This window comes from Epinephelus moara, chromosome 21 (assembly GCF_006386435.1).
Source record: "Epinephelus moara isolate mb chromosome 21, YSFRI_EMoa_1.0, whole genome shotgun sequence".
Taxonomy (NCBI): Eukaryota; Metazoa; Chordata; class Actinopteri; order Perciformes; family Serranidae; genus Epinephelus; species Epinephelus moara.
The window spans coordinates 28,697,074-28,711,838 of record NC_065526.1 but is presented as its reverse complement, the minus strand read 5'-3'; the positions used below and the strand labels follow the sequence as shown (position 1 = coordinate 28,711,838).

Here is a 14,765-nt window from a genome sequence, read left to right as displayed (position 1 = left end):
TACTACAGCTATGTCCATAACTCATCTTATATTCAAGCATCAACATACCTGCATGGTCCGACTCAGTGTGCAACTATCCAGCTTTTCAGCTGTTACCTCTATACTGACTGCTAGCAGCAGTAAGCTGCTCTCAGCAAAGTTTTTTGCCATCATTCTATGTCCTCTGGATTTGCTGAGACTGAATTGCAGAGTGTTGAGTTGACCAGTTAATTACTTTGTGGTCAGATTGATCAAAGTCGATCAGATCAGAGGAGCACTGCTGCAGAGGTAAGTGAACACAAACTTTAAGACCCAGTGCTGGACTGCAGGCTGGGTGTGTGGTTTTCGATGGGAATGCAGACAGTTTTTTTAAAGCAGTTTGGAATAACGAGTGGCAAGTGACAGCACCACTGTTGTAAGAAAAAGAACCTTCAATTTTATATGAATCAATGCACAGTTTTAGTTTTACTTTGCCTGGAGCTCTGCTGCTTAGACAGTGTGCAGAGTACGCTGCTCAGAGTGTGTGGTGCTCTGAATAACTGAATGAGGTGTATATATACACACATAAATACGCAAAACACACAAATATATCAAAAGTGTTCAAAATGAACGGTGGGAGACCAGTGACATAGAACATTCTGAGGAACCTCCGTTGACAAATCATATAGAGATAAAATCCCTACATTTGAAATGTAGTTACTGCATCTACTCATTGTGGACGAGAGGCTAGTGCTCATGACAGCACGAAATGTAAACATTGATAGCTTTCTGCTTGCCTGAGCTATGACCTTAGCTAGCTAAGTGGTGCTACATGGGCGAGCCGTAGATGCACATTTCCTTCTGTGTGGTGATATGGTTGGTGGGTGTATTTCAGTAGAAACAAAATAGTTCCTACATGGAAGTGCTCACAGCAAGGTCTGTGGAGTATCTTGAGTAAGTGGGTCATCATTTCTGGAAAGAGACATTACTATTGAGTTTTTAATATGTATATTTTGGTGCTTTCAGCACTGCAAGTTGAGTGACATCTAGTTCCAATATACTGAGAAGGCAGACATCTTTACAGCAGATACTTTCAACACACTGAGCAACTCACACCAAAACTAGACTGATAAATAGCACTGCAGGTGAGAGGAAAAATTATGGGGGTTTTTTTTCAACAGAACAGCACTATAGTAATAAAGTATCCTGAGATGAGTCATTACATCATCATTTAATCGCATCTGAACAATAAACAGTTGTTTTGTGGTTGACTGAGCAGCTTCATGACATCAATATGGACTTTTCTACTATAACATTTATGTAAGCTGGTTTTATAGGACATTTCTTCAGCTTAGTGCTTAATGTTAGATGGATTTTGTTTTAATATAAGCTTCCCTTGGCACCACATCACAGCCAGAAGGAAGTACGGGAACATAACGACGGCAAACAGTTTTCACTGGGTTACATCAGGTCAGTGTGCAGCTTCTCAGTAAGACATCAAGCAAAACCGAACTTGATCACTGCAGAGCACAGATGATTTGTGCCTTGTGACCTCACAAAACAGGGAAGCTTTTTAATCACTATATTTACATGCACTAAGTATTTCGGTTGACATGCCCTACCATGTCATTTATCACATAAACATATGAAAAAGAGGAACGGCCGGTGCGGTTTGTGTCATTTTACTTCCATGCATCAAAATAGGATGTTTTCCACTGTTGGCAGACTTGGTGGACTGCTGGACCTTCAACATCCTTCTTCAAACAGTCCATGTTGCAATATCTGCGCATATTCAGGGGAATAAAAAACCCCTGCTGATATCAAAGTCTTTCATGATGTTTAAAAGTAGGTGTTGTGGATGTGGAAATGTGGAAATGCTTTTCTTTTGGGTGTGCATCTCTACCCTGCCCTTGCAAACTGTTGGCGAGTTGGTTTGTGTACAATGCATCCATGACAATGCAGACAATAAATAGGCAAGAGGCCGTGTGCTGCAAAATGCAGTAAAAACGACGAGTGAGACACATATTCCGAACGCACCGTTTACATGTGCAAAGAATGCTCCTAAAACCCAAATAACAGCATAGCCCACATCTTAATCAGGAAATGCTACATTTGAAATAAGGCCCAATTAAAAATATCCAAACAGAATATGCTGTTTACGTGATCTGCATCAAATTCAGAATATTGTGTATTCATATTCTGAATAGTAGTGGAGTATTAGTGCACATACATGTAGTCAGTGCTACAATGGTTTTATCCAGAGGGTCCTTAACACTTTAACTGAGACCTTGCTAACACAAAGCAGAAATCTGCTGAATTCAGTTCAGACTATTCTATTTGGTCTATAGTCATGTATTATTTCATACAAAGCGCTGTACTCTAACTAGAAAAAAAAACAAACCCTTTTCTATCTACAAGCAAAGACTGAAAAATATGGACAAAACACTCATTTTGAGCAATTTCAGTTGGCAACAAAATAGATCTTACAAACTTAAATAAAACAGCGTTGATATACATGGACACAATATTTTGCTTTCTTATGTTTAAAAAAGGGTTTAACTCAGTTTTTACTGGTTGATTTCGACAAAAATATCAAACGATAATTACTTCTCCACTATATAAAAACTATAATTGATTATTACTTATTTTGTTACCATTTTACTTAACTGGTTACTCATCATATCACCATCATCAAGAAAACAGAGGATGCCAAAGAGGCTAAAAAGTAAACTTTATACTGTGCGACCTTCAGTATATCATCATGTTGTCTGCAATCATCTGAAACACTTTCAGTCGACTGTATCAAATCTATTTTATTGTGTCTCAGAGAATCGTGTTCATCAACACTATTTGGACCTTTGGGGCTAATAATATTCCACACAGTCTGTTATACCCGAGGCAAGTGACTGTATTTTACATTCGTAGCGCTATGTGCTCTGGCGATCTGTTCTGAGGGAGTAGCTGGAGAAGCTGCTGTGGACAAACCTTTCAGTTTTATTATCAGTGCCTCCCTAAGGCATCTCAAAACTTGTACACATTCAACCTATGTAGCATTTACTGTGACCCCCTCTGTGCATGCACACTTGTGTAACCTTCATGTTCCTATCCGATTCCCACTGAAACATTCCCCTTGGCGAACGCCTAAACCTCCGCATCAATGTCCTCGGGCCTCTCCACAATGAGGGAAAAACTCATAAAATCAAACGGCCTCCAGCAAAAACACACAGGCTGCCAAACATAATCAAGCAATGTGTTTGTTTACTTACCCGGCCACTGCTATTTGCTTGAGAATAAATAGACTTAGATTGAGGTGAACAGTCAGAATACAGAGCATTGGCTGGTGCCCTCACACACAAACTTATCCCTCCTGCTCTCGCTTTCTCACACATACACACAGAGTCCAGAAATAGCCTTCTAAAATGACCACATCGATCACTGTCAAGTCTGCTGAGGCAGCCAGAGCCTCCTCCACCTTCCCCAGTCTCGCCTCTGACAGCTACTGTCCCAGACACTGTAAATGCCACTTAACATGATGGACAGCCGCAGGGGCTGGTCGGGCAGGGCTGTCGAGGGACGCATAGCTACAGTACAAAGCAGTTTTTATGCACCGCGTGGGAGAGGATGATTTTTAACACCCAGTGTAAGTGGGGTGGGAAATCAACGGCTGCCATCAGACTGTGCTTTTGGCTGCTGCTGCTGGATTCTAGCTCTGCCTGGCAGTTTGTAAAGTTACTGACCATGAATTGAGAAACTTTCCATTACGCAAATTAACATGGCTGTTCAAATAAGATAGAAATAAAATGAGCGTAGGTCCACTATTGCATAATAATGAAGTGAAACCAATGACTCACAGACATGGAACGTGAAATGTCTTGTATCCGTGGGCCAATGCCTGGAAAAATCCTAAAACCACCAGTTACTCTCAGAAGTTGTTTGAGCCGAGACTTGCCTCGCTGGAAAACTAGCTGTGGGGTTAGATTCAAGAACCTGCCTGGAGGCTGGTGTTAACTTCCCACGCTGCCCACATACACATCAATACAAAACTGTCAACAGCGAAAGAAAAAGGGGGAAAACCGCTGACAAAAGCAACTTTCAGCTTCACAGCATGTAGGCTGCAGAGACTTTGGACAGGTGACATGCCCCACATTCCCACCCAGCAAGGCTACGCACTGAGAAACTGGTGGCCTGCCAGAATGCGTGCCTGTTAGTGTCTCTGTGTGTGCGCGCGTGCGTGAGTACAAGAACTGTGTCTGGCAAAGAGGCAAACACAACAGATGCCTGTGGGTTCCCACCAGGGCCGCAGACACTGACCTCACTTTCACCCAAACGTAAACACAAGACAAAGTGTCTGGCCCAAAACAAACAAGCCGCACGTGCTGAGGGAGTTTCGGCGATGACGGCTCTTCAGTCAAGCACCGCATACACACACCGCCTGTGAATTACAAAACCGCATGCTGGACTGAACGATGATTCCTGAAAGGCAGGTCCAGCAGCAACAGGGAAAGCAAGCATGGAGTCTTGTACTTGCTAAACGGTACAAACAAGCAGTGTTAAATCTCGCATACAGAAGGGTCTAAATCTTCAAGTGGCTCCGAGTTCACCAGCTCTTAAATGGCAGGGTCAGGGAGTACAGGGACACCACACAGTCTACAGACCACACAACACTGAGTGGATTGTCAGTGTGGTTGACGCTGTTGCAAGATCAGTGGGTCAAGAATCTCCAGAGAAGCCAGGCACTATCCTTGTGTAGATGAATGAGTGAAGAATCAGGGATGCATAATAAATGCCATGAGCGACACCATCAACCATGCACGATTCAAAGCATACTTGCATCTGACGTAGAAACTCAGAACAGACAACTCCAGTTGGGATGTAGCAGGCCTTGGCCTACCTCTTATGATAATATGACTGTTACATAACTGAGCACTCCAGCTGAGCAGAACACAGACTTTGAAGTGACAGCAGCCCCCCTCCTCCTCCTGCCCTGATCTCCTCCTGAGCGCCACGTGCCGCTGGTCTGCCAGCCTGCTGTGCCATCTGACACACTGAACCCCTGACACTGAGCTACCACAGGAGCAGAGAGGCAGACTGGCTGCAACATACTTCCAGTGAATAAAACCAGTATCCACGAGGGATGTCTGTAGTGATATTCCCCATTCAAATGCCTTTATATTTAAACATCACTCAAGATACTGCTGGGTCAGCTAGAAAACAATACTCCAGGAGAAGCAGTTATCTTGCTTCAAGGAGCCAGAATAAGGACAGATGTCTCATAAATTACATGTCAAGAGTGAAAGAACAAATTTCCCACGGGGTGCTTCTGGTATACAAACAAACCCCTACATCCTAAAGATAATCACACATCACCCAGAATAATCAAGAGCGGGAAGCAGACTTTGTTTATTTACCTTCCTCAGAGGCTGATGCCCCAGATACTCACCTAGAAATATCAGCATTTCTCTTGCCAACTAAATTGTCATAATATGATAAGGGTTCCACAAAAGGATGGTGAATTATCTGCCAAGATAGCTTGTAGAGGTTTTCAGTGTGTTGGTTTTAAAATTTAGACTGCTGTTCTAAAGTGTGGACTGACAAATCACAGCTTATACTCAATCATTCCAAGCACTACCTGCACGACTGTAGCGTGCCCAAAAACAAACAGCTTCCCTTAATCTTTAGCGCCCAGTTGCACTGTTGTGGTTCAATAGTGATGAAGGGTAACTTTTCTGGAGTGGAACACAAATCTAAAATTGAAGGGTATTTAGGGGGCAAAATGGGCAACAGCATTCTCCCCTGCGGTGCAACAGTGTGGGCTAAATGGGTAAAATGAAAGTTTGAATCATTTAATTTTCCTTCTTTCAGGGCTAAATTTATGTCCAATGTAAATAACACAATGTGTGTCTGAATTACACTGTTTTATCTCTGGTAGTAAAACTGAAAAACATCAATATAACCTCCAAACTTTTGAACAGCAGTGTGCGCGCACTGGAGAATTTGGTTTGTGGATGTGATTTAGTGCTCTTATCTGGAAAATTTAATGTCAACACTGCAAAACCAGAGAGACAGTTATTACAGTGACAGCTTGCTCTGTAAAGTCAACATAGGTTAATATGTTAAAGGAAACCTCTCCAGGTTAGTGGTGTAATGCTGACAGATTAAACAATATATCTCACCAACCGCAGCACAAACAGTATGATTAACCCAGTGCATTTACTGTTTAAACAGTGGTTCTAGGTGTGGCAATAACTTAATGACAAAAGCTGCAGTATATACATATAGAGAAGGATCATAACCCAAAGCCTCCATACAGGTAAACATGAAGGGGTGCATCATATTGACAAAATGCTAATAGCCAACCAACTGTGACACTGCACAAGAAAATATCTCAATTATGTCAACACACACAATGATGTAAGCAAAGACACATAAAAACACAGACTACATCCTGTTCAATACAACCAGAACGGAGGTTTTCCTCAATGCATGGCAGCAGTGTTGACATTTCTGTCTGGTAGTAGCAAAGATGCCACATATAATCTGAAATCACTAGAGCTCCCCCTTGCCCTGGTCCTTTGCAATTACGCCAACACAAGGCCCCGTCCTGACAGACGAGACAAAATGTCGGAATTGCTGAAGTCACATGACTCCTTTGTACTCAGAAAATCACCTCACGCACAAATAAGCCGGCCAAACTGGGTTATTTTACCCCATAATGACACAATGCACCTCTGCGCTGCCCAAACAGTCGTCCCAGTACCACAAATGGGCCATTTGCAACAGAATTCCGTCGTGTTTCTCCTGAGAAAATTGGCGGCCATTTTGTGAAAGCTTGCGCAGGAAAAAAAGGAGGGACGCCTCTGATCATATAAAAATAAAAAATAAAACAAAGCATATATTTTCACATTTCGGACGGTTAAAAGCATACCGATTCCTCTTCTTTCTCCATCCCCGTAGGCATCTGTGGCACGGCCCGGTTAATGGATGCATATTCGTGTAGATCGGGTAAATCCTCACAACGGAAGACGGGTAGTGGCTTGGAAGCGTCCAGCGCCCGTGCCCGAAACGACAATTTACTCATTTTTCACAATTCGAGATGCAATATAAATCTATCGGATCTCCTAATATTCAAAACGGTACCGAGTGGAGCTTTCATGGATGTTTCTGTGCGGTTATCTCTATTCTAACGTTCGAATGGTTGTAGCTTGTATTTAGGGCGTCGCCAACGGAGCCGGGGGAAGGCCCGGATCTTGGTCGCTCGCTCTCGGACTGTTTTTTTCCGACGCTCCGCTCCCTATCGTTGGTTCAGTGCGCCATGGACAACATGGCGGACATTTAAAACTCTTTTGCTCTGTTTCGCTCGGAGCGGTCCAACCCCCAGTTCGCGGACCGACCATTCCCACACGATCCCGAGCGCTTGCGCGTTGCGGGGGTGGGGGGAAGGGGGCATTTTCTTGCAAACTAACTCCTCTCCACACATACACATAAATTATTGAAATTAACATTAGGCATGGCCGAAATATGTACTGCGAAAAAAAAATTAAAAAATAAATAAAATAGAGGAATGTATTATATATTAATGAAACACCTAAATATAATATAGAATAAATACATAAAGAATAATAAATAACTTAAGATTCAATTAATGGATAAAAACAACAATTAGCCGAAAAAAAAAAAATAATAATAATAATATATATGTATATAAATAATATATAAATAAAGAAAATTATTTCGCGTGTGTATAACATAAAAAGAGTGTTTAAATTAATGACATTTTTTGGGGGGGTAAAATTTTGCAGCACTGATTAAAGGCATTAGTTCAAAATCTGGTGTTGCTAATTTATACTTATTGATTGTGCAGTCAATACTTGAATGTTAAATACCAATACCATTATATCCACGTTTGTTTTGATCAGACCTCTCAAATTATCAGAAATCAAAGCTCATCTGTCACAGTTTATTCTGATGAATAATTTTTCCTCCTTTTAAATCATGTATTGATTGATTAAAATTATATTAAAATGGGTGTTGCCGGGTTTATTATAAATACAGAATAACTACCCTAAAATTCTAGTATTAACAAAAGCCCAAATTAACTCAAAATTTCCACATTGTAATTATTTTCCTTCAGCTTTTCCCAGTTTTAATGAAATCCTACTTTACATATTGCTTTTATGGTTTAATGCGTTGGTGCAAAACTGGAGGAACAAAATCCTTCTCAGTGCTTAGAATTACAAATTCCACATCATCCACTGCAAACCAATGCCTTACATACAACAGAATATAACATGGTTCCTGTGAACTGACCTGAAAGAACAACTCAGGTCCACTGACCCTTAACTATCACTGGTGATCCTACAGCAGCCCATTTTATATAGATGTTTATTCCAGGTGAAACGCTTCATGGCAACATGTTCACCACATGAACAATGACGCCCTCTTCTGGCGTGACAGGCAAAGTATCTGACTCTCAGGACAGTAACATGTCTCTTTGAATGCAGTACAAAGACACACTGACTGCACACACCATTTGCTGAATATCTATATCCAAAACATTACGCAACTCATGAGTCTGTGTACGATTCAGTCTGGGTGACTTCAGCAGACCTCATGGACTGGGGTAACTGAGAACTGATGTGCTTGGTATGCTACGCAACGACAGCCAAAGACATCTAGAGTGTTATTTAATTATGTTTATCAAGGTCAGAAAAATATTTTACAAATCGTAAAAACACCTTACCTGTTGATGACATTACGTTTAGCCAGGGTCCACCCAGAAAAGCTGAAGTCCTCTTCTCATCATTAAATCCACTGACTGCATCATGAGGACCTGAGGGTCAGTTGACAAAAGCAACAAGAGCATTTAGCCAAAACTGCACTCTGGGGCAGTTTAAGGAAACACAAAGGCGTAAAAAGAAAGATATTGTGGAAACTCACAAGACACTCAACTTAGATTTTTCACTTGCTAATTAAAAAGAGATTTAGGAAAGGGTCGTCTGGGCGGAGCAAAGTTAAAACATTGGTGCACCACCTGATTATAATTGTCAGCAGTGCTGCCTGGTTTAACCCTCCAATGACCACACCTGGATGTGCTTTAGGGCATCACTAAATGGATCTTTGGTGCATGGTGAATTCTTATAAAGAATATTTATTGTGTTTGCAACCACTAGCAAGTGACTTCACGGTCACTTACCATTTCTCCTTTGTCTTTGTATCACGCAAGTACCACTGTTAACAGTTGCAAAAGGCCTTTTCTCTGCAATGTCCCAAAACATGAGGGGAGAAGGCACACACAGTCTGGTTCCAATTAAGAAACAAATTGTGAGCAACACTGAAATAGATACTACAGGCAGACAGTAAATTAGGAAGATTAGATAGAGCAAAGGTTCCCAGCTGTATTAAACTGGGTCATTGTGGTTAAGTCCACATTTTAACCCCAGGCCAATGCAGCACACATTTTTGGTTTTGAATATCTATCTTTAGAGATATTGAATGGATAACCATACAAATCGGCAGGATGAGTTGTTGTAACTTTGGTGATGCCTTAAAGGTGCGGATTATGACATTCAGACCATTAATACAGAAGCAAACCACTCTTTAGAGAATTAAGCCACGCCCCCTCTGTGTGTTTTAAAATCCCCTTTCTCTGTACATTGTTTTGGTAACCGGTCCCGTCTTGCTTGCATGTTACTGGATTTGAGTCCTTTCCTTCTCGTCCCATTGGCTAGCTAATAGCCGCTGCTCTGCACTGCGCTCATACAGCAGTTACTAGGGATGTCCCGATCACATTTTTTTTTTTTTGCATCCGATCCAATAGAGTCCTTTATTTTGAAACCGAGTCTGGTACCGAGTCCGATTTGATACTTTGCAAAGCATTAAGAAAGAAAAAAGAAAAAGAATGCATCCAAGCTGTCCCATAAGGTTTGTTTTTTATTTAAATAGTATCCAAAAATCTTATCGGTGGTTCAGCAGCACAAAATGTAAACAAATTCAATCTCTTCTTCTTGTCTTTAACAAACAAAATAGGCCTATATCTTTATACATTGGAAAGCGAGGCAACAATGAACAACATAGATGAAAAACCTGGCCATTTTTGTTGTTTTGATTCCTCAGATCTTTTATTACCGATTCTGATTTTGTAAAAAAATAACGTGATCGGAGCCGATACCGGATCGGGACATCCCTAGCAGTTACCGCTGATAACACCGACCATAGACTTTAGAATAGAGATGGACAACATGAAAGTGTCCCAAAAGAGAAGCCAAAACATCTCCATCACCCCCTGGTGGCCGGCTGCAGTACAGGTCATAAACGACGCTCCATTAAAGTTAGTTGACATGACATGAGCCAAACAAAACAAACAAAGTACATGTTTCGGCTTCTGTCATTTTAGTTTTTATCTAATGTATTTTGGAGTGTTCCTTTTTCTTTTAAGTTTGGTTTTATTAGTCATTTGATGCTGTAATAAGGGGGTTGGCATCATGATTGACAGCTGCGTGTGCTAATCAGTGTGCTTGTGTTCCATGGCGGTGCTCACGATAGGTTGGAGGGGTCTATGGACAGGAACTTGAAAATGCCAAAATCGCTACTGTGTAGACTCTGGCTCCAAATGATGTCACCGATGAAAGATCTCAGCGGCCGTATCAGGGATATTTTGGCTTCATTTTTGTACAGTGGGAGCAAATGGAGTTGCATCATCCATCTTAATACACAGTCCATGGCCCCAACCCACAGTGGGCGTCACAGAAGCTTAATACCCACCCTCTGGTTCCCCCTACAGGATAACACTGTTTTCTGCCAGCACTGTTGCAGTTGTTAGCACTGTTAAGGCCCAAACATACTCGGGCGGAATGTACACGGAGCAGACTCTACGGAGGTCCGCCCGGACTAAAAGCGGACGTCCGCAAGCCCTGTGAGCGCAAAGCTCAGATTTTACGACCGCACGGACTCCGCTCCGCGCACCAGTGTCACACCAAAGACTGCTCGGCATGTATTTTTCACATCGCGGGGATTTTTCACTGACATTTTTACAGGAAACTACAACGCGGGAGTGAGCTCGACTATGGAAGCCCGAATGACTCGGACATTCCTCGCGGAGTCCGCTCTGCTTATAGTACGCCAGAGTCTGTGAGCACCTTTAGCATGCTTCAACTCAGCCAAGGTGAGAGCTGTGTGAAGGCAATCCCAGTTCAGACTCTGAATCTTGTATACTGCACCTCTAGCTTTTCATTTAACGCCATGTGCAGGTCTAAATTGTCCGATATGTTGCTTGATTACTTACAATACTTGCTAAACTAATGACATTCCCATCAGCCCCAGCTGTACTTCTGTTTAATGCTAATTAGTGAATGTTAGCATGCTAACACAATGAACTAACATATGTGCTACACTTCAGCATGTTAGCGTTGACATTGTAAACACGTTGGCAGGCTGAGTTTAGCATTTGGCTAAAATAGCTGCTGTGGCAGCCTCACAGACTCACTGGTGTGGCTGTGGACTCTCATGTCCTCGTGTGTTTCCACTGGATCAAAAACATGTAATGTTAAAGGGGTCACTCAGAGTGACAAAACCCAACGCTGCACCTGAATGCCACTAGAAGTCTCTGTACCAACTGTAACCTGTCCCTGAAGGTACCTGTCCTGTTGTATAGTAAGCACCAGGATTGGAAATTAAATGTTCTGTCCAGCTGTGGGTGTTAGATTCCAAAATCTACCAGCTACTCAACAGATTACCATTGTTTTTTGGCAGGTGAGTAAAACAAATCTAGCAGCCACTTGCATATTTTACCAGCATTTGGCTGGTGGCCGGTGCTAATTTCCAACCCTGAGAGAATCAACCAAATTCCTCTACATTTATAATCAGGGAAGAAGTTCTGTTATGCAAAGCAGCACTGAGATCATTACTGAGGCAAATAAAACTGCAGGAGAAGAATTTGAATATTGATCAGTTGGATACATAGATAACTTGCTGTTTTCATTTAGGACACTACTGACTTGTAGCGATATTTTTGTCTGTATTCATTGATTCCTCAAAAATGTCTTATCCTCATCCCGCTTGTGTCATCAATACAGTGCCAGCAATGTTGTGATGAATATTTATGTCTTCATTTTGAAACGAAAATCCCATCTGAGGTTAGTATTCTCCTTTAGTTACACTGATATTAAGCTGTGTTTTGTAGATGAATGCCTTGAGATATTCTTTCACTTGAAGATAATTACCAGCCTGGCTATTCATGATCAAAACAAGGCAGGCATTTGAGTTTGAAGGAAGGGCCTCAGTATCCTATGATTATGCAAAAAAATGACAAGAGCAAGGTTGAAATATTTTAGTGTTCCACATTAATATTTGTGACCTTGACATTGAAGCTTCTTACAGCTTTGCAAAAGATGTAAACATACTGATATTAACATCTCACCTCGCAAACAGGGCTTTCATATCGAACATGCTTTGCGCAAGACTAACCTACAAATGTCCCATGTGGGTGGGGTTTGTCCCTCAATGCCCAGATAGTTTACACAATCACAGGAACCCCTTTTTATTATACTTTTCTGGTTTAGGCAGAAAATGCTTACCTGGTTGACCTGATGCAGTGAACTCTACCCATGTGGTATTCTAAGCAGGCTTATATCGATAATTATAAACTAACACCCACTGCTAGTCACCATGAGGCTCTATCCCTGGATGGGTGCAGGTCATCCAAATCCCATCTTAAAATGGAGGTTTCTCAAGTCTTGCCACCTTTTTGAGTCCATGTAGGATAGGTGGGGGGTTGAGGTGGGGATAATACAGTGGATAATGCAGGGGATATGAGGGATCCAGACCCATGCAGGCCAGGGCCAAGCAGTTCCCTGACAGACCACAGGAACTGCCTGGCACTGTTCAGCCACACACCCTAAGCCTCTGAGCCAACAATGTTACATTTCCAACCAAGATGATGAAAAACCCAAATGTGAAATCATGTCAAAATTACCTCCAAAGCCCTCATCGACTCCTCACCTCCGCCTTCTGCTGATTTATTACCTCCCTGTCAGCCGGATCAGGTTTCCGACATTCTAGTTTTGCCAATAATGTAACAACTAATGAACTAGATTTATGTTTTATACATTAAAAACACATTATTCGCCCCAAATGATCGATATCACAACCTCATGGCTTCGGGAGATGACAAAGTGATGAGGAACTTGAGGTTTTAGTGCTGAATTGCATCCAGCTGACCAGCCAGGAATTTGATTGCGTGTATGAAATCATCTGATGCCAGAAAACACTATTCACGGATGGGCCTTTCTGCCGACAATCGATTCAAGTTACAAAAAATACATTACAAGAAAATACTCACCAAGTCGACCGTTCGGCACACGTCGGGGATTTCAAAGACAGATGGGCAACATTTCTGCAAGTCAGAAGTTAAAAAAAAAACGCCAGGCAACACGACGCAGCTAGCAAGAACTAACGTTAACATTAACGTTAGCCACCGCTAGTTCTTCTAGTTGGTTTTTATAATGAAATAAACCAAGCAAACGGTGAGCCGGTTTCCTGGTGTGTGAGCCAATGTCCGCTTTATATTCACCTTGTCAAACAGCGTTTATCGGTCGATGAAAAGTCTGTGTTTTCCTGTCGATGCAAAGCAGGCTGAAACTAGAGAGGTGGACACCAAAGTGCTACTGTTGGGGGTTAACAACTTTGCTGTAAAACACGGCCCGTGATTGGTCAGACGAAGCCACCAATCACCTGTGGAAAGCCCTGGACTTGTGGCGTCACGTTCCACAGGGGATGGGACGCAACGTGATTGGCTGACGGTGTCACGATGAAGTCTGGGCTTTAGCTCTTTAGCTGGTTTTGATTTCTGTCCATTAAAGGTATACTTTACATCTATTTAGCGATATATTGTAGCCCAGGCTTCAGTTTAGACTTGGTTCTGCTTTTCTTTAACTTATTTAACTATGTAGTGTCTTTACATTAAATTACATATCGCATTCAGTGTACTTCTTTGCACTATTATTTCCAACTTCCTGTGACCATGTCAACATTCATTGGTCAATATTATGACATTCCAACCTTTTCATAAAGACAAAAAAACACATATATTTGACATGTAATTTTACATTTCTTTTATTTATGATTCTTAACTTTGTAGTACTTGTTTTTTATTTCCTCTTACTGTTTTTTGTGACCTTGTGTAACAAAATACCAAATTCCTTGTATGTAAGAAACTACTAAGACATAAACCTGTTTCTAATTCTCAAGGTAAGACTCAAAATGTGCATGGCAATTTTTTTCCCAACAAACCTGGGAATAATTCAAAGCACATTTTCATGTTTTTCATTGGTCACCTCACTGAGCAGAGATAAAACCACTGCCATACATTACTCCTTGAAGCTCCATATCATGTTCATGTTGAGTCATTGGGGCTACAATATAACCCCACAACAATTTCAATCTACGTCATGATCATGTTTTCTCCAAATTTGTTATTAAAAAAAAAAAAGGTGGCTGAACACTACTACACATGAAACGCTTCCCCATGTGTTCCTGCTTTTGGGGCAAACTACTCTACTTAAAAAGAGGCCATATTCTCTTTAAAGCATCATTAGTTTTGTAAACATTACTAGAGATTAAAAAAAGTTTAGTGTAAAGACATGGACAACTGAAATTGTAACTCTTCAAAGAATGAATCAATAACTAGTTTGTCATCAGGTTCATGCACATTAATGCACACCTTTTAGTAAGAAGTGTAAAACTTGATGCTGGCGACAGACACTGAACACAACAGTGAGTAAAATAAGAAATCCACACAGTAATTGCACAAT

At 41.5% G+C, this 14,765-nt stretch overlaps 1 protein-coding gene across 3 annotated transcripts in view; it reads right to left on the bottom strand.

The window, feature by feature from the left end:
* The window catches only part of LOC126408885 (enhancer of polycomb homolog 1-like), a 33,891-nt gene extending 20,291 nt beyond the window's left edge, over positions 1–13,600 (bottom strand). Inside the window, exons 1-2 of one of the 3 annotated variants that reach the window (XM_050074651.1) lie at positions 13,295–13,600; positions 8,699–8,788 (exon numbers count right to left, since the gene is read on the bottom strand). Coding sequence is in view for 1 of the 3 variants with exons in the window: in XM_050074650.1 (XP_049930607.1) it covers positions 6,884–7,036 (153 nt within the window). In the remaining 2 variants the exon portion in view is untranslated. Of the gene's footprint in view, positions 1–6,883; positions 7,378–8,698; positions 8,789–13,294 lie in introns of those variants that run through there. The other 2 variants (XM_050074652.1, XM_050074650.1) reach the window with 2 other exon arrangements.
* Between the last annotated feature and the right edge of the window lie 1,165 nt (positions 13,601–14,765).